General features: G+C 35.1%; 3 protein-coding genes across 3 annotated transcripts; 1 reads left to right on the top strand and 2 right to left on the bottom strand.

Annotated features, from left to right (window-relative positions):
• Positions 1 to 665: 665 nt before the first annotated feature.
• LOC133306239 (protein LAZ1 homolog 2) lies at positions 666 to 8,521 on the top strand. Its single transcript, XM_061506526.1, has 8 exons — positions 666 to 815; positions 1,088 to 1,144; positions 2,671 to 2,779; positions 6,503 to 6,687; positions 6,766 to 6,854; positions 7,041 to 7,290; positions 7,836 to 8,072; positions 8,177 to 8,521. The coding sequence occupies exons 1-8, from the start codon at positions 666 to 668 to the stop codon at positions 8,369 to 8,371; spliced, it is 1,272 nt and encodes a 423-aa protein (XP_061362510.1). The 3' UTR covers positions 8,372 to 8,521.
• Positions 8,522 to 9,065: 544 nt separating this feature from the next.
• On the bottom strand, positions 9,066 to 17,953 carry LOC133306238 (uncharacterized). The gene is made up of 13 exons (XM_061506525.1): positions 17,564 to 17,953; positions 16,109 to 16,261; positions 15,785 to 15,997; positions 15,600 to 15,689; positions 15,395 to 15,511; positions 15,037 to 15,306; positions 14,536 to 14,695; positions 11,904 to 11,981; positions 11,301 to 11,401; positions 10,644 to 10,814; positions 10,101 to 10,175; positions 9,861 to 9,959; positions 9,066 to 9,413 (listed from the first exon to the last, which is right to left on the bottom strand). The coding sequence occupies exons 1-13, from the start codon at positions 17,951 to 17,953 to the stop codon at positions 9,066 to 9,068; spliced, it is 2,265 nt and encodes a 754-aa protein (XP_061362509.1).
• Positions 17,954 to 20,288: 2,335 nt separating this feature from the next.
• LOC133306253 (protein trichome birefringence-like 16) lies at positions 20,289 to 22,517 on the bottom strand. Its single transcript, XM_061506548.1, has 3 exons — positions 22,426 to 22,517; positions 21,499 to 21,694; positions 20,289 to 21,117 (listed from the first exon to the last, which is right to left on the bottom strand). Exons 1-3 carry the CDS (start codon positions 22,499 to 22,501, stop codon positions 20,289 to 20,291), a joined length of 1,101 nt encoding a protein of 366 aa, XP_061362532.1. The 5' UTR covers positions 22,502 to 22,517.
• Positions 22,518 to 23,944: the final 1,427 nt, after the last annotated feature.

Genomic DNA, 23,944 nt, shown 5'->3' with positions numbered 1-23,944 from the left:
AGGTTTTGTTTGCACTTGCCACATTTTTTGTAAACAGGTTCGGAGTTTGGTTTGTGAAGGACAAAGGTTTGTCTTGTCAGTAACATTTTCAACAGGTCGGTTACTTGTTTCTTTTTCTGAATTGTTTTGGTTCATGGATTCCCTTCTTTATGTGGCAATTGATTCTTTGATCATGTTTTGTTTAACACCAATTGAATTCCATTTGTTACATTGAGAGCATAAATTTCAAATTTGTTAATTTATATCAGAGTAGAAATGTAACAATTTTTTCTTTCCCAGAAACAAGATGTTAGAAAATGTAGACATGTATGAATCTTTAACATCATTAGAGTTTTGGCACGGATTGAAGCACACAATGGTATTGATAATTGAGACTCGTGAATTAGGCATGGACTTAATTCTAATAAACATGAACCATGGAGCTACTGATGAATGAGATATGAAGATAATTAGCATTTGAATGGTTGTTAATTAAGAACTTGAACCTTAATCATCTATATATATTCTATTAAAGGGAAAATGGAAATGTTCCTCCAATTGTAGGGTTGAATGCTTAAGATGCGGTAGTGAACTCGTGTTTCATTTAATGTTGCATCTTGCATGCTTTGGTGATTATTAATCATACCAAAAATTCTGAAGAGCTAGGAGAGAAAGATGCTTGAGGAATGGAATCAAATCATTTCTCAAACTGTGAAGGAATATATAAAAATCTGCACCCTTCTGCTCTCATAATTGCGGGTTGTTGTGTGCTTGTAGCGCTAGTGCTCTCCATTCTTCTAATTCTGCAACATCTCAGATCATATACCAATCCTGCGGTGAGTTAATTTTTCTCATAGCTATTTGAGCAGTCAAATTGATTTCTATTTTTTGTTCCCCTTTTATATGCCATGTGCTGTGAATAAGTTCTAATGTGCTTGTTCATTGAAATTGTATTCGGTGAAGTTAATGTTACAAAATGTATTTTACTTACAATCATGAACTTCATGCTGTATGCTTTTACATATTCTTGTTCCAACCTTTTAACTTCAATGAGATCTTTTTGGATTTCCGAACTAATTGGGCTAACCCGAAATTGGTTTGCATTCAGGAGCAAAAGTGGATTGTTGTTGTTGTTTCTATGGTCCCAATCTATGCCACAGAGTCTGTAAGGTTCTATTACTCTAAGAAACATATTCCTATTTCTTTTTAGCATCATTGGGTTAGTGGTTGGAAGGAACAATTACATCTAGTCTTGAACTCTTGAAGTGTTTTAAGGATATATCAGGATACAAACATTCTGTGATGGACTTGTCTTTGGTTTTATGGCAAGGGGCTCATGGACTCTGCAAAATTATCAACTGTGGGACTGGTCCAATCTGGTTTGGATTTGAGTTTTTGTTTTTTGAACGGTAAGGGTATTCTTAGGCCAGCTTTTGCATCAGCCAATACCAAGTCCGTCTTTAGAAAATGTTAAGGGTGCACCACATCAGCTTGGTGCGTTTAAGGGAATTAATTAAGAATAATACTCACACACTTCACATCTGGTTAACCAGTTAGCAAACTTACTATCAAAAAATCTATGTATACTTAACAACTATTTCATTGTTCTATTTACTTTGTGAAAACCTTAAAGATCAGTGGTAAGTTCCTTCGTATAGGATGATAATTACTTTTAAGTTAGGTAGTAATTCATTACTACAATGCCCTTTTTTTTTTTGGAGATATCCCAATATCGCTTCATAACTAGTCCAATTCGAGATAGGTCCAGGTAAACCCCTCCCAAAGACGATACCGGGGAGGATCAAATATATGCTCTAGGTATTGTACTACAATACCTTTTAAATTGGCCTTAAATATCAGTGGTAAAGTTTTTCACACAGGATGATAATAGCTTTTAAATTAGGTTATGACTTATTGGTGGAAGTACGTGTGAAGTTTTTTTTAAATAAGTTTGCTAGTTGGTTAATCAGGTGTTATGCGAGGTGAAGGCATTTGTGTGTAAGTTTTTGTTTATAGCATTATGGATTAATTGATTCCCCTAAGTGTTGGCTCAAGGTTCAAACCTGAGTAGTTAATGTAAGGACTAAGGAGTACACTTCCTTAACCACTAGGCCAACTCTTGGATTATTTGAGTATACTTAAGTTAGATGAATCTTGAGTAGTATGCATCTGTTGATCACAGACAAATCCATGCCTGTGTTGATATATTATTAAATTAGGGATTGGAGATAATAGGAAGGATATAAATCAAGATACCACCCTCTTAGCATTTGATCAAGATGATTCTTGGAATTACAATAATAGGTGATATGATATAGGAAAATGTCAAGTACAAATTCCTATTTTTTACTAATTAATCCAATAAATATATGGTTTTATTATTCTTCATGAAGTGTGAGCTTTCTCCATCCAAACAGGGAGGAAGTAATTCTAGAAAACCATATATGCTACAGACTTTCAGGCTAATGTTTAACTGCTATGCTTCTTAAAGTTATGAAATTGCATGGTTAATCACACTCGAGCATGAGTTAATCACACTCCCTTCAATCCAAGTAACATCTCTTTTATTAAACCAAGTAGAAAGCAGGCTATTTGTGCCATCTCTTAATCAAATCTCTATATCTGATGAGTTAGAGCAGTGACATCAATAATAACTCCGAGCTTTTGTTTTCTCTTTCTCTGTCATTCCAGATTATTTCTTTGTGGAATGCAAGATTATCTCTTGCATGTGACATTTTAAGAAACTACTATGAAGCCTTTGCCCTTTATGCTTTTGGAAGATATCTGATTGCTTGTCTTGGTAAGTTACCAACTGTAATTTCAATGTCTTAAGAACATAGCTAAGGTTGCTTTATATTGTCTCTGCTAAATATGGTTTGTTACTTGAGAAATCAATGAAATAAAAATAAAACTTACATGTTACACATGCGACTGAAATTTGGTCATGAAGGTTGTGAAACTGAAAAAAAAAAATTATTGTTTGAGAAACACTTCTGCTTTGTATTAGAATTTCTCCATTGAAGCAAAACGAGAGAAAGGACGAGAAAGAGAGAGAAAATTTTGAGAGAAAATCATTTCTGTTATTAAGTGTGTAAATAAGTGAATCGTTACAGTGAAGTGTGTAACATCCTCGTCTCGAGCCGGTTCAATTAACATGCATACGATACAAATAGAAATAGCGGAAGACTTAACTTACGAAAATACGGGCTAACTTTTTCTTTTTCTAGTTTAATTTGTATTCGGCGAAACGAAAATCGGACAGAGTAACCTCTGTAAATCGGACAACTGGGGATTTTCCAATCCCACTTTCAAGAGTTCCTGATAGACAGTTTATACAACATATTAATTCAGAAGTACCAGACATCCAAATATAGTCATATGTCCATCCATGGGCGCATGCATAGCTTGGCTCCGTGCCACTAGTCTAACAGCATGCAATCCAATACGTAAACATAACTGAATACTACATAGTCATATCAACATGCCTGAATACACAAATGTACATGCGTCAAACTGACAGAAATATACAAAACATATACAGGCCATATACAAAATAAAGGATCCAACATCATAATCCATCAAATGCGGAAAATACTAAATAACATAAATGCACTCCAAAAGGTTAGTAGCCTACAGCTACTCAAAAACTGATCCGTCCCAACGCCTCAACTACGGGTCGCGTCCCTGCCTAGTGAGGACTCACCGAGAATCTGGGCACCTGAAAATATGTCCCCAAAGAGGGGTGAGATAACAAATCTCAATAAGCTCCAGGTTTCTAGAGAATTCTCCATACCCCTGGCTCACTCCTGCATGAAAGTCAGATACAGAGTATACAATGCACATATAACAGATATCATAACAGAACAAAGCATATATCCATATCATATCAGAGGCGTGCGCCGTCATTCCCAAGGGAGGACCCCAAGCGGAACCAGAACATGTCAGAGGTGTACATCGTCAATCTAAGGGAAAACCCCAAGAAGACATCAGTGTACATCAATACAGAAATCATTTCAGAACCAGTCATCTCATGTTATCAAATAACTCTATATGAATGCATCTATACAAAGTATCAAAACAACAGTCATACAATTGAACCATAGTTCACTAACCATGGTGGAGCACTCAAGCAGGAAAAAACTCCTTAAACATAGAGCTTACCTCTTGAAGCTTTAACAATTCGCTTACTTGTGTCACAAGTTACTTATATAGCTTCAATAAGATTCCGGTCCTTTTCAGTCCCTAGGCACACCTAGAGAAGGATCCACAACAAAATCAATAAAATGATCCAATGCCATGATTCTTACATAAGGCATACATTTTATCGCTTACTTTCGTTTCTTTATATTTTTGCCAATCCTATGCCAATACACAAGTCTAGACCATTTTATAATCGTTATCGTTCTTTAATTTAATCAAGTGTTCACTTGAGAATTTTCGATATAAATCATGCTATTTTTCTTCAAAAGGCCTTGGAAATACCCTTAGGGAATCAAGATATTTTTTTCAACAATTTTTCAAGCCATTTCACTTCTTAGTTCATCAATTTCATACATTGTAATACAACACATTTTATTAAAATAAAATGTAACTACATCTACCCCTAAACCACCTCCTAGGTCGAAATCCAAGGGAGAAACCAAGGTTTTCTCTTCTTTTTCATTTTATTTTCTTCACTTATTTTAACAACTTACACATACACATATATGTATTCATCAGGTTCCAATTAAATTTTGTAATGACAAGTCCCTCCAAAGCCCCCAAGGCCAAAACATAAGAGCAATTATTCATAGGATTTTTCCCCACTTTTCATTCTTACCAACTCATCAGATTTGCACTTTCCCAACACATTGAACCTTCCCCATTCATAAGATACAATTTTACAATTTACACCCTAATTACTCTCACAAGGCCGAGGCACAGGGGAAGAGAGACATGGGATTTTTTTCAATTTTTTTAACATACAAATGCTTGTTTTCCAATTCTATCTCCAAATCATCCACAATACATCATCAATTCAAATTTTAAACTAACTTATTTCCCTCCCAAAACATGCTCATAATTTTCATGGCTTAAATCATCAAAATAATACCATGGAAATAGGGGTTTATTACCTCCAATCACTTGTACAAAGTCTAGAGAACCATCTCCAAGCAAAACTCCTTCAAAAATGCAATTTCTTCTCCTTGATGAATAGTGACACGAAAATGGGGGGAGGAAGAACTCCTCACACAATCAACTATAGCTCAAATTGATTGGTCGAGTGGATTCATTGGGTGGTTTACAATCGATTTCATGTGGTGGACTTTGTAATTTGATGAGAGATTCAAGAAGAAATCAAGCAAAATCAAACAAAACCCTAACCCCCCCTTCCATGGCTGAAACTCGGGTATGAACAGAGAGAAGAGCGAGTTTTTTGAGTGAATAGTGATCACTTAACTGAGTTGGACTTATATGCACAGGTGGCTTTCCAACCGGTTGTTTTTCTATTGCGTATTTTTACTTAAACTGCCCCGGAACTAACTTAAAGCTACGGACATATTTTTATTTTTCTAAAATCATTTACATTATTTTTTATTTCTTAATGAACAATATTCCTAATTCACAGTATGGTTTCTGCACCGTTTTTGACGAAATGCACTGTGAATCACTAACTGTACATAGTTTGCTTATGAAACTTAAAACTTACAAACTTATCATTATTGGGCCTATTTTGACTTGTATGGCATATATTGAACTTTTATATTCTTATTTCATCAATTATTTGTTTCTGGACTCTACCGGTTGCTTTAACAGCAGTACAAAATACCCGGTAGAAAACACTATTCACGAGATTTTTCCGAAAAGTGCCAGACTATACAATTTTTCGTTCTGAACTCATATTTGGAGTCAGAATTGTCAAATTATGTCTCTAAACTCATTTTGTTCATTTAAGCTCTACCGGTTATTCACAAGACTGTAAATTACCCGGCAGAACGCACTGTTCATAACCTAGTCATGATTACAGTCAAAATACTTGAAATCACGCTCTGAATCTAATTATGACATTTAAATCCTTAAATTAAACCTCTAATTAAGATTTACCAGTTTGGATCATTATAGAGTATTTACATAGCTCTATTTATAGAGCTGAATATAAAGTAACAGAAAAGAAACACCATAACAGAAACTAACAACCCTGAAACTAACAAGGGAAAGAAATCATCTACAGCATATACACATAAGGCAAGATACAACTACTACTACTTAATACTTTGTAAATTTGCAACTTATATACCTGATGTTATGCTAACTTCCATGCAATCCTGTCACCCCAAGCCTCTCCAACAGTAAAAATGTATGGGGTGTGTGTGACTTCGGACACCTAATTTGTTAAATTTCTATAGTATTTTTTGGCTCATAATTTCTCTTCATTTTACTTGGTATGTAATCCTCTTTTAGGGAAGAGCATATATCATGATGCTATATGTCAGAACTCATAAAATGTCTCACTTGACTCTATTCTTCAAATGAAAACTGTTAGGTGGTGAAGGAAGGGTTGTAGAACTACTTGAAGATGAATCTGGAGAACATCTTAGAAAATCCTTATTGGATGGTTCAGATGAGAATCATGGCATAGAACAGAGATCATTTTGTAACTTCTTTTGGCGTCCATGTATGCTTGGAAAAGATCTTCTCACAATAGAAAAATTTGGTCTTGTCCAATATGTAGGTCGCTGAAGTTTTCTTTAATATTGTTTCAGTGTAGCTCTAAAGCGACTCTAATGTCTCTTAGATATAGTGCAGATGATCCTGAAGACCGTTTGTGCATTCTTAGCATTTCTATTGGAAATGTTAGGTGTTTATGGTGATGGGGAATTCAAGTGGTACTACGGGTATGTTTCTCATACAAAAGTGGAACCAAAGATTTGGTTTATCAGTGTCTCACATCATTAACTGATATATCTTTAATGTTTCAACCATGCATTTTTCTTTCCTATTAAATGCACACGGTGATTGATATTTGGCAAATGCATCTTCAACTTTGCTCAATAGTAATCATTGTTTCCCACACTTTGCAGGTATCCATATATAGCAGTAGTATTGAACTTCAGCCAGATGTGGGCATTATACTGCCTTGTGCAGTTCTATAATGTTACTCATGAGAGACTTCAACCAATAAGGCCGCTAGCAAAGTTCATCAGTTTTAAGGCTATTGTGTTCGCTACTTGGTGGCAAGGTTTTGGTATCGCACTCTTGTGTACATTTGGAGTGCTACCCAAGGAGGGAAAATTTCAAACTGGATTGCAGGATTTCTTAATTTGTATAGAGGTTTGTTCCCTCTTTATGCTATTGTCTTGTGGTCTTTTTCTTAACCACTTTCAAGATATAATATAAACTTTTTAAGAAGCTAAGTTTGATGGATAATGTCCTATGCTTATAGTAGGGAACGTGATACATTTTATCTGCCTCCTTGAACTTTGCAAGCTTTATCTGCATTTTCTGTGTGCAATCCTGGCAAAATGGGATCTGAGTGAGTGAAACATCATGGGTGATTCTTTTCGTTGTGTCTGTTTTTGGGTGGATGAATTGTGAACTAAAGTTCAGCTCTTAGCCTCGAAATTTGGGTGCTTATGCATAAACCCTTTACCATTCTGTGCTTTATAGTTTCTTAAAAAATGGCTAATAGCCCTCTTTCTCCCCACCCCGGGAAATGAATTGAAAGAATTTCATACTGCATAGACTTACTTGGAATAAAAAAAAATGGGCAAATAAAAAATGGCAATTTCAATTTTCAAATGCCTGAAAAATAGAAGATGCAGTTCCTTTCATGTTAAGGTTTAAAGACTACTAAACTCATGTCCTTGGTGATGCAGATGGCCATTGCAGCTGTTGCTCATGTGTTTGTATTTTCTGCAAAACCATATAATTTTCTTCCTGCTTCTCCTGCATATGGGAAAGTCACAAAGGAAACAATAGAGGCAGTATTGGAGATAGATGAAGGAGGCAAGGAGAAACCAGCTGTGCTTAAAGAGACAAATACTCAAGTTGAGGCTCCAAGAACAAGCGTCACAGAGAGCGTCCAGGATATTGTTGTTGAAGGTGGTCAACGAGTAAGTTCATTGCATAATAATAACAGAAGTTGCTTTATTTGTCACTGTTAACTCCATCCTATCCATAATAGGAATATTAATTTTATATAACAAAAAAAAAGCAGGTTGTCAAGGATGTTGTACTGACTATAAATCAAGCCATAGGGCCTGTGGAAAAGGGAGTGACGAGAATTCAGCAAACCTTCCATCAAAAAACAGTGGTTTCATCAGATGAAGAGGAAGAAGAAACAGATATACAAGTTGAGAAAGTTGTCACAGAAAATCTTACAGGGAAAGGGAATGAAATTAAAATGATGTAGATATGATATGAGGATGAAAATCAGACTTCAAGAGGCTACCTTTGTTTTTCAGATATAGACTACATTGGCAATGTTGGGTGTTTTACATGGGATATTTGATACAAATGCTCATGCAGCTAAAATAGATTTTATAAATACCATTACTCAGGTTATAACCAAAAGGATAAAATGACAATAGATTTCCATTAAATTTGATTATTTGTAAACAGAAAACATCCATTGAGATGATGTTTCTATTTTTTAATGTAAAATAAGCAGAGTAAGAGCACTGCAAAAGGAGGAAGTAAAAAGTATAAGATCTGCTTGATTGTGTTATAATCTCAGACATGTTATCTAAATTTGATTCTAAAAACAAAAAATAGTTACAGTTTTTAAATTTTTTTTTACAAAACAGGTCTTATCAAGAAAAAAAACCAAGAAACACTTTTTAAGAACAGCATTCAAACAGGGCCATATATTGACAGAATGATATTTCTCTTCTGACATATAACACATTGAAAATTGACTTTCTATTGCAAATCTCAACATGCCGGACTATCCTCTTGGAAAACAAACCTATACAACACAACTCTGGCAAGAAGAGAAACTATAAAACGAAAAGATGACTTAAGCATATACATTTCCAAAAGAACAACTCGCAAAGAGTAATTTCTATGTAGTGAAATACGATGATCATACAACAAATCTCGAGATTTCAGCCTTCATTTCCAGAACAGCACATGTCTGAACAACAGCTGATGCAACTGAAGCACCCTAAACCAACGCAAAGCTGAGCCAATGCATTTGCACATTGGCTGTTTATCCGGGTACAGGCCTGGATGCAGCACATGCAACAGCAGTAATTACAGAAGGTGCCACAACAATTTGAGGCTGCCTTAACAAACATTTCAGCCCCATCAGGCAATCTAGTTTCTTCAGATCCTGGTGGAGTGTTTTCAGCGGTTGCTCTCAAGTTGCCAAAGCCTATACCAAAGTTTGGGAGTAAAATCGTTCTCTGGCCTTCAACATTGTCCCCATTCCGAGGATGGATCTTTTTTGACACCTTTTTGCCATGATTTCAAAAGAACAATTAGAAAAGGTTTAGTTTTTTGAAAAACAATATATGTAAAACCATAATAGGAAATTGGATTATGGACATTCAATTAAAGGGTTTAATATTTCTCCTGCACACGAGAGATAATTTTATCTTTTGCGCATGCATGAAAGTGGGTACATTCCACTTTTTTTTTAATCTCTTATTTTCATTGGGTTTCACTCACTTCCATGTGAGGGTACTGAGATAAAGTTATCTCCTATTTGCAGGAGAAACTTTAATCCCTCAATTAAAACATACAAACCAACCCACTAAACTTAGGTATAAATTCTATCATCACCATACATCTAAATGCAGAAAGTAAATTCATTTTAAGGATTCAATGACAAAAGCAGGTTTACATAAGATAATATCTAGTTTATTAGGAAAAAGAACCTCAAAACTTCCGATACATACTTTTTTATCTATCTTGGCTTTCATTAGTGGATCATTCTCAAGAATTGTCATTCGCGTATACTCGGACGTAAAGCCAGTCTGTAGGCTCAGTTTGGCAACCTGCCAATTTAAATGATGTGGTATAAGAACATTTATTAAAGGTAAGAAAATAGAAGGAAAAAAAAAATGGCCGAACATCCAAAACAGGCACCATTACAACTTAATGTGAAAAGTTTCGAGGCACAAAAGGTAATAACAAACCTTCTGTTCTAATTGTTTATTTTTTGAAAGCCATGCTTGAGCAGTAAGATACTCTATTTGATCTCTTGCAGAAACCTATTAAAGATAAAGTAGAGCTTAGAATAACTAGAAATAATAAAGCAAATATAACAGAATGATAAAACTTGTGCAAATTTGTTACAAGAACATGACTGCAAGAATAACATGAAGCAAACCAACACTTTTGGAATATGCATACTTGGGAAAAAAAAAAAAATAGAAGGCTGATAAACCTTGGTTCTTTAACACACAGAAAAACATAAAGATGGGATGAAGAGAAGGAAATATGATTAATTTGTCTAGATCCCAATTTAATATAACAATGGTAAAACGTGACACAACTATTAATCCATTCTTCATGAAATAACAGATCCTTCAAAGTTCAAAGAGGATGGCAGAGTACCAAACAGGTGTCCAGCACCCACAAACAAAATTTGGAACCTCCTCTTCAGAAATTGTAGATATAATTTTAAAAAACAGAGAAACTTGAAATGTAAATATGCTTAGTAGTACAGAGAACATTACCTTTTCTATAGGTAAGCCCTTAGCCTCTTCTATCTTCATATCTATTACAAAATTACTGAAATCAGCCAAGGTACCTCTAACTTTAAGAACTCTGGGAAAATTCCCCTTGTATCTTCCACATAAAATCAATGGACCATCTGACGAAAGATCTGGAATATGGGAAGGGTACACCTATTATAAGACATTGCAACCATTAGAGAGAGCCACTAGTTCAGGGAAAGCTAGATAAAAATGCAAAATATCATGGCACACATTTCACAGAAAATTAATTGCTATAATTGACAGGAAATGTCATGGCATCATATGAATCTTCACTTTTTAATATTTCTCTACAGAAAAAATCATAACCAAAAATGAAAGTACAACACACATCACCAAAAATGGAAGAGAGTGCAATATAAAAAAGACAAAGTCACTGCAAAGTAGTTTATTATATCAGAGTCATAAATTCAGGATCTGTCATAAATTACTCAACAAAGACAGATACACATATTTTGTGCTAGGGCTATGGTAAAGAACTGAAGCAAAAGGATCAAAATCATGAAAGACAATTTTCGGAACTAATACATATTGAATATGTTTAGAAGTGAGCATGGAAAATAAAAAAACACAGAAGACACATTTTTTTTCTGTTAGAGTTGTCAGTAAAATGCTTACCTCAACTTCGTCCAGATCATCAAATATGTCCGTCGTGATATTTGCAAGAATAACAGATGAAGCTTTGTCAAATAAATTCAGCATATGAGGCTCAACCAAATCTGGCAATAAATAATTCAAATAGGTCATAGTGCCATTAAATAGATATATCTAGTGTTAGACGCCGAAAGCATTTTTAATAAGGTTGAGAAAAATGCCCACAGGCCTACCTACTAGTAAGTGACCAATCAGCAATTTTATTCTACTATTTCAAATATTTATGCATTTCTTGCAAATGAACATGAGAGAAAGAGAGAGAGACATTATTCACAAGAATTAGTATTTTTAGATAAGCATTGAGAAACTTATACGTATAATCAGTGCAGTAGCTCTTATTTGAAGAATGCAATTAGTTCATGGCTTAGTCAACAATCAGGTGCTTCAAATAGAATGCATAGACTATGCAACCAACCTCAATTTGATTTCTCATTAGGCATATGATCATTGAGATGGTTTGATGACCAAATTTCTCTAGAATCCAACAGTGTCACTTAGCTTATGACAGAAAGAAAGATAAACAATGATAATGATATTTACTTTTTGAAGTTAAAATTCAGAACTTGCCTACATCCAATGCTGCATGATGTTGGCCCCTACTAATCATAGCAAGCATCCGCAAGAAATAATGATTGCAGAATGAACCTGGGATTTAATGAGGTTTTACCATTAACATCAGGAAGGGAACAAATAAAAAGTTTATACAATTAATGACACTGTTAGAAATCATGCTTTAGAAACTGCAATATTTTTAATTATTTAGGAGTCAGTTTTTATTTCTGTTTTAATGAGTTGTTAAGTAGTGAGCAGTTACTTTTCTGCTTTAATGGGTAGTTATGAGGTGAGCAGTTTTCTTTTCTATTGATGGGAAGTTATGTAGTCGTGAGCAGTTTCTTTTTATTATTTTCTTTATAAGTTGTATTGTTATGCATCAATAAAGTTGTACCTCATTTCTCAATTATATTTTTCATCTCCAAAACCAACAATTGGTATCAGAGCCCTTTTCTTACGGGACCTGTAGAATGGATTATGAAACAAGTTTTTCCCAAGCAGCTCTTCCAGTTTTCAATGGGGAAAACTATGATCTTTGGGCCGTCAAAATGGAGGCTTACCTAGAGGCTTTGGATCTTTGGGAAGCTGTAGAAGAGGATTATGAAGTCCTTCCTCTGCCGGACAATCCCACCATGGCCCAGATCAAGAATCATAAGGAGAAAAAAAACCGAAAAGCAAAGGCAAAATCATGCCTTTTTGCTGGTATCTCTACAACCATCTTTACTAGGGTCATGACTCTCAAATCGGCAAAAACAATTTGGGACTATCTAAAGGCAGAATATGCTGGAGATGAAAGAATTCGAAGCATGCAGGTGCTTAACTTAATGAGGGAATTTGAGATTCAAAGGATGAAAGAGTCTGAAACAATCAAGGAATACTCAGACACATTGTTGGGCATTGCCAACAAGATAAAGTTACTGGGCGGTAATTTTGCAGATTCCAGAATTGTTGAGAAAATTCTGGTAACAGTGCCAGAGAGGTACGAAGCATCTATTGCTTCGTTGGAGAACACAAAAGATCTGTCTAAAATTACTTTTGCAGAAGTGCTACATGCTCTCCAAGCCCAAGAGCAGCGAAGATTGATGAGGGAAGATCATGCTATTGAAGGTGCTCTTCTAGCCAAGAGCCAACAAACTAATTACAACAAAGGAAAGGGTGAAAAGAAAAGTTACCCACCTTGTCAGCATTGTGGCAAAATGGGTCACCCTCCTTTCAGATGTTGGCAGAGACCTGATGCTAAATGCATCAAGTGCAATCAAATGGGGCATGAAGCAGTCATATGCAAGAGCAAAAATCAACAGCAAGAGGAAGAAGCTAAGGTTGCTGATCAAGAGGAGGAGGAGGAGGATCAACTCTTTGTGGCAACGTGTTTTGCAAGCAGCGAAGAGAGTGAGAGTTGGCTGATTGACAGTGGCTGCACAAATCATATGACCAATGACAGGGAGCTTTTCAAAAATTTAAAGCCAACCAATATCACCAAAGTCAGAATAGGCAATGGTGATTATATTTCAGTCAAAGGAAAGGGGACTGTTGCAATAACAAGTTGCTCAGGTACAAAGTTTATTCCTGATGTCCTTTTTGTACCCGAAATTCAACAAAATCTGTTGAGTGTTGGCCAATTGATTGAAAAAGGATTCAAAGTGCTTTTCGAAAATAGAGTTTGTCTCATTCACGATGAGAATGGAAAGGAAATCATCAAAGCAAAAATGAGAGGCAAGAGTTTCTCATTTGAACCAATCAAGGAAGAGCAAGCTGCACCAATCAAGGAGGAGCAAGCTGCTATTTCCACAGAGGAGAATGTGACTGAGACTTGGCACAAGAGACTAGGCCATTGTCACCTCTCAAATATGTTGTTGATGAAGAAGGAGCTTTCAGATGATTTACCAACCTTTGCAGATTATTTACCAACCTTTGCAAATTGTAATGCCTTTCAATTTGGCAAACAAAACAGAAATTCATTTCCTAAGTCAAGTTGGAGAGCCTCCAATAAGCTGCAGTTGATCCACTCAGATGTTTATTTTCATGAAGATAAGAAGTGGAACTGGAAACAAGCACAAGAGGCATCCATGAGTAAGCAGAAATCAGATCCTCTCATCCAAATAAGCAAAGAGCAAGGAGTGGAACATTGGCAAGAAGAGTTAGAAGATGACCCACCAGACCCACCAATTCGTGGAACAAGGTTGCTGTCCAATATTTATCAAAAATGAAATGTAGCCATTTGTGCACCTGCAAGCAAATTTGAAAATCTAAGGAAGAAGATTGGTGTTTGCAGCTCCAAAAGCAAGGAGGAGTGTTAGAAATCATGCTTTAGAAACTGCAATATTTTTAATTATTTAGGAGTCAGTTTTTATTTCTGTTTTAATGAGTTGTTAAGTAGTGAGCAGTTACTTTTCTGCTTTAATGGGTAGTTATGAGGTGAGCAGTTTTCTTTTCTATTGATGGGAAGTTATGTAGTCGTGAGCAGTTTCTTTTTATTATTTTCTTTATAAGTTGTATTGTTATGCATCAATAAAGTTGTACCTCATTTCTCAATTATATTTTTCATCTCCAAAACCAACAGACACTTATCTTAAAATTTTAATTGGACAAGAATGTAATAATGCTAATATTATGATCCAGGCTTGAAATCATAGAGTAGAAACAATACCTATGCCGAAAGTGTAAATCCGGGGGGATATTGACTCTCCATTGATCATGTGATTATTCTTTATCATATCACAAATTTGTCTCTCATCTTCAACAGTTCCGTCTGTAACTAGAAAAACTATTGGAACTGAACTTCGAGTATTGGATAGCATCTCTATTGCCTGAATAGAAAAAGCAAAGTTAATATACGATACAACTCTACCCAATGATAGTGAACAGGAAAGTACCGTGCTGATCATCAATAATACATAATAGTTAGTGTAATGGTTGCATAAAAAGATGAAATATAATTTAAGGAATGGGTTCTAAATGCATTAAGTTGAGCATATATTGATTAGTTTGTTCAGTACATTACACTATGGTTCAGTAGGTACATACTTCTCAACAATCTTTACATTGAATGATGAAGATTAGAACCAAAAAGTGTTAAATATAAAATTCAACAAGTACTATGTTCACCCCCAAAAAATAAAAAGAAAATTTGTATGAATATTCAAGTTACCGTGTTTAAGGGATGCAAAATATTTGTATCACCCCCTGCAACAAAGTTTATGTTAATCCACTCAATGGCCCTTTCAACAGCATCCTTTGAAGCCAATTCCATTGATGTCGAAAATAGATATATCTCTCCATTAAATGCTATAATACTGAATGAATCATCAGGATCGAGCCTAGAGAGAGCAGCAATTAGTGCATTCTTTATGTCATCAATTAGTTTTCCCCGCATGCTTCCACTAATGTCAATAACGAATATGATGTCTTTTCTGAATAGCTAGACATTGAGTAGAACCAGCAATGAGAACAAAAAGACAATTAAATGTAAAATTCACTCCTACAGAGTTTACAGATACTTTACCAACCTTCCTACTCTGAAGATTTCCAGGAGAAAGGTACATGCAGAACATCTCTCTTTGATCGAAATCATCCACGGATGCAGATTCCAAAAGAACACCACCATTTATATGACTTGAAGAAACCTAAATTCATATAACATGCCAAAAAGTGCAGCTTTCAATAGCTGAAGCTACAAATAAGAATGACATTAAAAGTGGCCGTGAGTCTTACAGCATATGAAAAGCTAAAATCAATCTTTGACCATGAGAGAACTTGAGACTCATATGAGAAGGCCATACTCCCACCATTGCGCCTCACTTCCTGTAAATTCAGGGAATAGAACAACATCACATGCTTAATTGGTTATACATAAAATGTCAACTGTAATCCCACAAAAAACTGAACCAAATATGAACCTTCAAGGCATGACTTATTGTCTTGCATAGAATCTCACTTCCAGTAACAGCATTCACATTTATTTGTATATTTTCTTTCTTTGACATTCTCTTTGCAACAGGGTTGACAAAATCAGGAAAGGCAAATGGCACATTCAAGGAGAAGGCATCATTGCAGTATGGTATCTTCTGGGACCAACTAATTTTAACCGATAAATTGGAACCTCCACTGATCTGTTACAAGCACAACAACAAACAACATTAGAACAACATAACCATTAACCAAACCATATGCACCTAAAAATCAATTATCTTTCAAAATACACAGACTATATATATATCTACCTCAGGTATATTCAAAGTAAACAAATTGGGCTTGAGAAAGCCTCCATCTTCAGCTCGGGTCCAATTCCCCTTACCATTGTTGTCTTCCATATCAACCAGTTGAGTAGAATAAGTTTTCCTATGAACACTAACCTCCACACCTAGAATTGAACCCTGTTAGCCAAATTGTATCAGAATACAAAATCTGCAAAAACCTATAAAATATTATTTAAATGTAACAAGTTTGGGAGTTAATATGGCAACCTCAATAAGTTATCAAAACATTTATTCGTCACTAACCCCAACTAGTTTGAGATTAAGGTACATTGATGTGTTCAATTTTTACAAGATTTGATGCAAATAATAAGATAATTAATAAAAATCAGTCTGAAGATATTAAGTCTTATACCGATTAAAACCAATTCCTTTTTGTTTAAAAATTTATTAAACATATATCACAAAACCGACAATGTATTTAGATCACTGGAAAATAGCCTAGACGGAGTTTATCCAAGTTCTATAACTAATGCTGCATTTTTGGTTTAGACTTTAGTAAAATTACTATTGAGAGAATTTAATTTCAAAAGAATTGATTTGTATTTACAAATAATATTTTAAAAATTAGTTTAGAACAATTAATTTTACTTAGATAGTAAAGTAGGATTACATTTAAGATATAATGATATATGTATTTTTTAAAACTATATAGCTAATCAGTTTTATTCATCGAATAAGTAAAGAATTCATTTTTCACATAATCAATCAATCCCACAACATAGAATCAAATAATTTGGAAGCAAATACAAAAGTAGCCAAGCACAGCAATTACTGTTAGAATCAATTATTCTAGAAGCAAAAGTGATTCTTACAGCAAAACCAAAGAATAACTAAAAAATATTAATTATAAAGTAACACATAAAAAGTAAAACAATTGTTTAATACAGATATCAAACACAATAATTTAACGTAAAATATTAATGAATAAATAACCTAGTTGAGCAAGAATTTCCCAGGACCATCTTTCATTCAACCGTATGGGCTGAAAGATTAAAAAAAAAAAAAAAGCCACCAGTCCTACAATTTCAAAAAATTGTCAAACCCCATTTCTTTTTTATTTTCTCTCTAACTACACCTCCAACTCAACTACATTAAATATTTAACACCTAAGTTTCATTATTACGATAAATACGCAAAAAATTCGTATAACGTACAAATGATTTAAACCTGACGAAAATTATATTTGCAAATTCTTACAATTAAATATTAATCATTGATTTTTACCTACCATTATAATTTATTAAAAATTAATAAATAATTAATAAATATAACTTAATAAATTATAATTATTAGATTAATGAAAATAACTCTTAAAATTTGATTATAAGAGTTTGTATACTAAATAATTTGTAAATATATCCGTCCTGTTATAAAATATTAGAGAATATAAGAAAGAGTTTTATAATTAAAAATACCCACCTGTGGGCCCATGGGGACGGCGATGAGGCAATCACAGCTGCGGCTGCCGGAGACGCAATGGAGGCGCCAGGAACCGGCTACGGAGACGAAGGCGGTGTCGAGATAGCAATCGGCTTTAAGATCAACAGCGGTCATGTGAAGGGGAATGAGGGCAGGGGGGTCGCACCTGCCATGCACGTGAGGCTGGTAGCTAGGGACATCAGGGTTGTCAACAATGGCAGGGTCATGGATGATAGCATAGAGCATTGGTGCTGTTGGAAGATATGCGGTGTTGGACTTGAGCATTGTCATTGGAGGCTTTGGTGGTGACACCGCCCTGTCATTTCCCAAGTATATTCGCTTCGACAGCCTCAGCCCCTCCTCCACCGCTTTTGAAAATTCCTCAGCCATTATTTACAGACACTGTTGTTGGCAATGCTGAAGAAGAAGAACAAGAACAAGAAGAAGGGGAATTAGGAATCGTGGTGGAGGGTCAGAGGGGGTGGGGTCCCTGTTCTGTCTCAAACCACCACCCAGGTTTCTACCGTTTTCGAATTCCAAGTGGGGCCCTGTCATTCTTTTGACGTATTGGACAAAAATAGGTTCTAAAATAATGGGTTACCCTACAGGCCACATTGGATGTCACCTTTGATTTCATCCTAGGTACAAAGTCTGCCGTATTGGAACGACGTCCTTCTCAGTTCTCAGTTCTCACTATATTACATTAATTTTTTTTATTGCATGACGTTAATATTTGACATGAATACATTCAACATTAATATTACATGAATTTAAAATTGGATTAACACCACGTAACATAAATAATTTATAATTTCAAGATATATCATTTATGGGAAATATACTTGTTATGTTATAGGAAAGAAAAATAGTTTTCCTGCACTAATGAAAAAGAATGGGCCCCATGAGAATTTCAAAAACAAAAAAAAAATAGAGGTTGACAACGACAGATTTTGTGTGTGCAGGATAAGAGGTGTTTGTTCTGTTACAGGACCAACACAATTCCCTTTATTATAAGAAAAAAGAAATATCATTTTAAACGACACAAACTATTGTTCTTTCAGGTGATTTACATAAAGTATGACCGGACATACTTTGTGTAAATCTGAAAAGTTACTTTTTTTTTTTCTCTCTCTGATCATATCACTGACATGTAAAGTAAAAAAAATACTTTTTAGAAAATAACCGATCAGACTTTATGTAAATCATTAAAAGGACATAACTTACATCATTTAAAAGAACACACACTATTTACCAAAAAAAAAAAAGGACACACACTAAACCAAAAAAAGACATAACTTACATACAAAACAAACAACATGTAAGAAGATGAAGCAAGTCAATTTCATATTTGCAGATTGACATGTAACACAATAATTTTTTTTTCCTATTAGTTTTTATCAATACAAACACAACACAAATTTGAAAATAGTTGAATCCAAACACCAAATATTGAAAATTACGACCCCTACATACCACTATGAACTAATCCTAAGTTCGGGCAAAATAAAGGGCCGCGTAGATATGATCTAATATCGAGTTGAGTGGTGTGATAATTATTCAACTATAACCCCAAATATCTGCAGATTTTGAACCTGTTAGGTTGTTTCTTTAGCATCCGTCTAGGGACTCGTATTGTCATAAGAGGCTCAGAGCCAACCCTCAGACTTTATTATATTAATTTCAAATTATATTTTAAATGATTAAACTATTCTAACTATGTAAGTGAGTGATTCATGATAGTTAATAATATAAAAAATACTAAGTGTGCAAATATTTGCCATACATAATAATAGAAGATTAACTTGTACATTAGCTTTCACATCAAAAGAATTTTGTCTATCGATATCTATATTTAGAAATACTACATTAGTCATAGAAGTGTGCTGACAATAGACGTGCATGATTCATAAATCTGGCACTACAACGTTCTTCAAAATACAGGGCTATAGTATCTACATAAGTATGAAACCACAGTTTGATGTACAAATATGATAAATACAAACTTCAATAAGTAGTTCGGCTTAATAGAATTTTCAAAAATTCTATTTCAAGTGATATCAAGTGTTTTTAGGAAATTATCTCATTTTGAATAGAGTATTTGGTTCAGCTTGCATGTAATTTAACTTCACTTCTCCTTCAGTTATTTGATTGTGTTTAGTTAGCTGATAATTAGTTGGATTTAAGTCACTTTTGAGACTACTATATAATGTGGAACATGTTATATTGAACTTGAAATGTTTCAGCATATGCTGCATAACTTATGCAACTCCATAATGTATACTAAATCCAAAAGCAGAAGGATGTTAGACCTTTCTTCAAATTCCTTTTCTCAACTCCCTAGCTCCCCACAAAGAAAACACTGGTATCTTTATGTCCTAATGTCTTGAACTAATAGCCAAGAAGAACTCAGTTCCGGTTACTATCTTCAAATGCTCCTTTACTGCAGCTTTGTCTACCAACCTTTTCTATGAGGACGCAATTGGCCATATAAGAGAAGTAAAAATTATATATTTAACCAAGACTTTACTACCAAAAAAAACCTCATATTTATCAGCTTAAAGTTTCAACCCTCAACCCTGTTAAGGACATCTTGTATCCCAATGATTCCATCCTCTGAAAACTAAGGTATTGGAAGTATGAGTGACCTTTGCTCAGCCAATAAATGGGTGTAACTAACATTTTCAAGGCCAACAACTAAATATCTCCATTCAGCATCATGTGGAAACTAGATTTGTGCAAAGAGTATTTCATTCCATGTATCAGGAATACCAGGCAAACACCAGTGTAAGCAATCTTGCACACCAGGCTTGGCTGTAATACGGAAACGCGATATATGACCCTCATCCCTAAGCTGAGAAAGAGCTGTTATGTCCAAGAGCTTGACCCTTGTTCCCTTCACTGCACTAGCAGCAATATGATCTGTAGACTCTTCTTCCAATATTTCCTTTCCTACAGACATTGGTGTAGTGTTGTTACAACTGCCTCCAGTGTTCCAGTCCCCACCAACAAAATGCCTTGGTGAGATGCTCCTATAGAATACCTTCAGACCTGGATATTTTGGAAGCTGTGAGTTCACCCAACTAACCACACTGTGAACTGTGAGATTCTTGGCACGCCAAATCACTGCAAGCTTCTTATCAGTATTTGGCACTCCTCCAGTGTGCATTACCCACCTATTAGCCTTGAGCTTTCCTCGGTTCCAATGGTGACCTGTGTTGAGAACCAGAGCATCAAACTTGTGAAGAAATTGGCGCAAGAATGCTGGTGGACGGTCAAGGTGCATTGCATGATCTGAGCCTGGATTATTCACATCAACAGGTTGGACATCACATAGAGTTGCTGACCAGTAGTACAGAATGGTAGTATTGGTGCTCAAGAAACGGAAAGCCCACCCATTAGGGCGGGCAGCGTCCTCAGATAGAACCAATCCATACTCATTCCCAACATTTTCCACATCATGTGTCTCTACACCACCAGTGATCATGCACATCAAAGACTGAAACTGCTGCCGGCCCAATGAGTCTCCAACAAAGGCCAGAGTTTTGTGCTGCATCCTGAATGCACCAGATTATTATCAATTTGTTAGACATATAGGCTTCTTTTAAGTTGAACCCAAAATGTTAGGATAATTTGAACTTAAAAGAGTGCAAATATATACCAATCCATGATGTGGAATTTGGGGCAATTTGTTCTCTAAACTAGAGGAAATTGACAAGTGAAGAAGCAAGTTACAAAGCATTAGGCATATGACCAGAAAAATGATAATAATATGACCAGGATGCTAACGCATGCCTCTACCAAAACTTACATATTCCAATTATATTGAGGAGCATCCCTTGCCTCAATTCACACTTTCAAGTATCAAATAATGGAAATGAAGCCTAAAACAATGGACAAGAGTCAAATCTATAAATATTAGTAAGAAAGCGCAATACCTTCTCAAAAATTTAGATCCTTCAAATTCTTCCAGTTGACAATCTTTTGGCTGCCACCGAAGCTTCTCATATGCAAAATCAGTGCGTTGCGTCAAGCGGCAAGCCCACATCCCTGACAGCCATTTCTTGCAGCCAAATCCTGAATACAAAGGTTCGTGGTTGTCCGGAACCCATTTTCCTTTTGCATAGTTACAGGCTGGAGAAGGTTAACAAGAGAACAGTCATTACTTAGCAGTACTTACACATATATAGTTCATCAGTCTAACAAATGTGCGTGAAATTTCACCTGAAGCAGAAGAATAATGACTTTGATCCTTGAAAGTATGATGAGATCAACTAGTGCAAAAATAAGGAAAAACATGCTCAATTTAATCCAGTTTGTCTCATGAGAATTTCTTTATCCCAGAATCAGTCCATGGGAATATATTATCTGATTGCTTACTACGCCCGCTTAAAATAGTGATTGGTTTCTGCTTGGATAGTAGGCCATTTCTCAAACAGAGGAAGGGACAAACAAAAGGATACTCTTTCTAATTTCAAGATAATTACAACTATAGTGTCTCAGGCTTTTCTCAAAAACAAAACAAAAAAATTGGTTTCTTAGAGAAATTCAGAGGCAAACTTAAAAGTGAGCTTGTTATTAAAAAACAAGCTAAGAGCATGCATCAGTTATCCTCCAAAATAAGGTTTCAAGCTTTCCTTAGAAAACTTAAAAGAAATGGTTTTTGAGAAAAAGTCAGAGATATACTTTAAAAGGAAGCTCATCATCAAGAAAACAAGTCGCATGCATAAATTTCCTTCGGATCATCGTAAAGAGAGTAAGTTTCACATTAGACTTCTATAGAATCTTGGACCAGCTTGAACATTCTTTGAATTTGGTAGTTAACACGATTTATGTACTCATATGATAAGAATAAATTCCAATACCTTTGTTTTCTGTAGCATTATTCCAACTGCTGTCCTCTTTTCCACTGATTAATGAGCTCATTTGTGGAAAGTCCATGACAAAATCTGTTCTATGTTCGTCTAGTTTTGAAGTTTTCTCCCCCGCTGCTTCATTCCTTTTAGCCTCAGTTTTTGTTGGACTGGAAAGAGCGGGTACGTCATGACTTTTCCCAGCTTCCTTTTTATGTTTTGCTTCTTCATCTGACACAGTTGGGAGAATTTCTACATCATCAAAATGAAAGATGAAGTTTAAGCCCCAAGGTAACATGAGATTAACAGAGATAGAAGAGGAGAGAGGAGAGAGGAGGAAGGGAAAGGGAATAGGAAGACCATGTAGCCCCCATTTATGAGATAATAGAACATTCATCATAACGATATCATTAACACAATCAACTTGGTTAAAACAATGTTAAGCACAGCAATCTGAACACTAGCAAATAACAGGTTAAGCAAGTAAATAAATGAGAAAGGCAACCAAATATCTAGGCCAAGACATGCTCACTTCATGCAGGATAAGGTACCACAAAAACATGAGGCATAATAAACTCTATAAACCAGAGAGGATTCTAGAATGAAACATATTACGTTCTGTATATGGAGGAGTTCCATCATTGCTTTGGCCCCTTCCAGAAGAGCTTTGGGCAGAAACTGCCTGAGATACGATGTTAAGATGTAGTTCTTCTAGCTCATTGGTGGTTTTTTCATTTGCCAATGGTAAGTCATCTTCATCTTCATCTTCAGGTATATGTGGCTCTGGTGTTAGCAGGTTGACTACAGAACTGCTCAATAAATTATCTGCCAACATGCAAAACAACCAGAAAAGGAAGAAAAAAAAATACTAATGAGAATAAATACAAGCTTATTGTTCAGCGTGAACTTTCAAGGATTGGTTAAAACAAGACAAGGCATTATTTGATGTCAATGATATCTACGAATGACATCCTTATCAAGAAAGGATGAGATTATCCTTATCAAGAAACTAGAGATTTATGTCCAGTTTCACCACTCACCGAGACAAAATGTGCTAAGAGATTCTCTAGTTCTAAGCTGACATACAAAGTACAAATATTTTAAGAGATTTAAAGTTTATGTCATTCAGTCATTCATTCAATCTCTAAACACTCTACCTCTTAAATTAGTAAAAAAATTTACAATGCACATGCTTCTGCCTTCATAGAAGAAAAGTAAAATAATATTTCTGTATTGACGGAATACGATATCAGTTTAATTCAAAGAAAACATGATACAAATGAAAGCAAACCTGAAGAAAGCTGCATCAATGTTTGAGGGGGAATAAATGCAGTAAGACCGGGTGTTTTCTCACATGACCATATAACTATAGTTATGGACATGAGAACAATGGAAATAAGGGAAATTTCTTTACTCTTTAATCCATGGAAGTTTGCCTTCATCCTACATAAACATTAAGTCACAAATATAAGAAAAAGAAAAGGAGGAGAGCAAGTTCTTGCCTACTGAAATAGGTTGAATAATAAGCTCC

Source organism: Gastrolobium bilobum, unplaced genomic scaffold (genome assembly GCF_033153095.1).
Source record: "Gastrolobium bilobum isolate Gb01-03AN ecotype WA unplaced genomic scaffold, APGP_CSIRO_Gbil_v1 utg9052, whole genome shotgun sequence".
In the NCBI taxonomy this organism is placed as follows: Eukaryota; Viridiplantae; Streptophyta; class Magnoliopsida; order Fabales; family Fabaceae; genus Gastrolobium; species Gastrolobium bilobum.
Note: the sequence above shows the minus strand (reverse complement) of the source record. Positions and strands in the feature narration are given on the sequence as shown.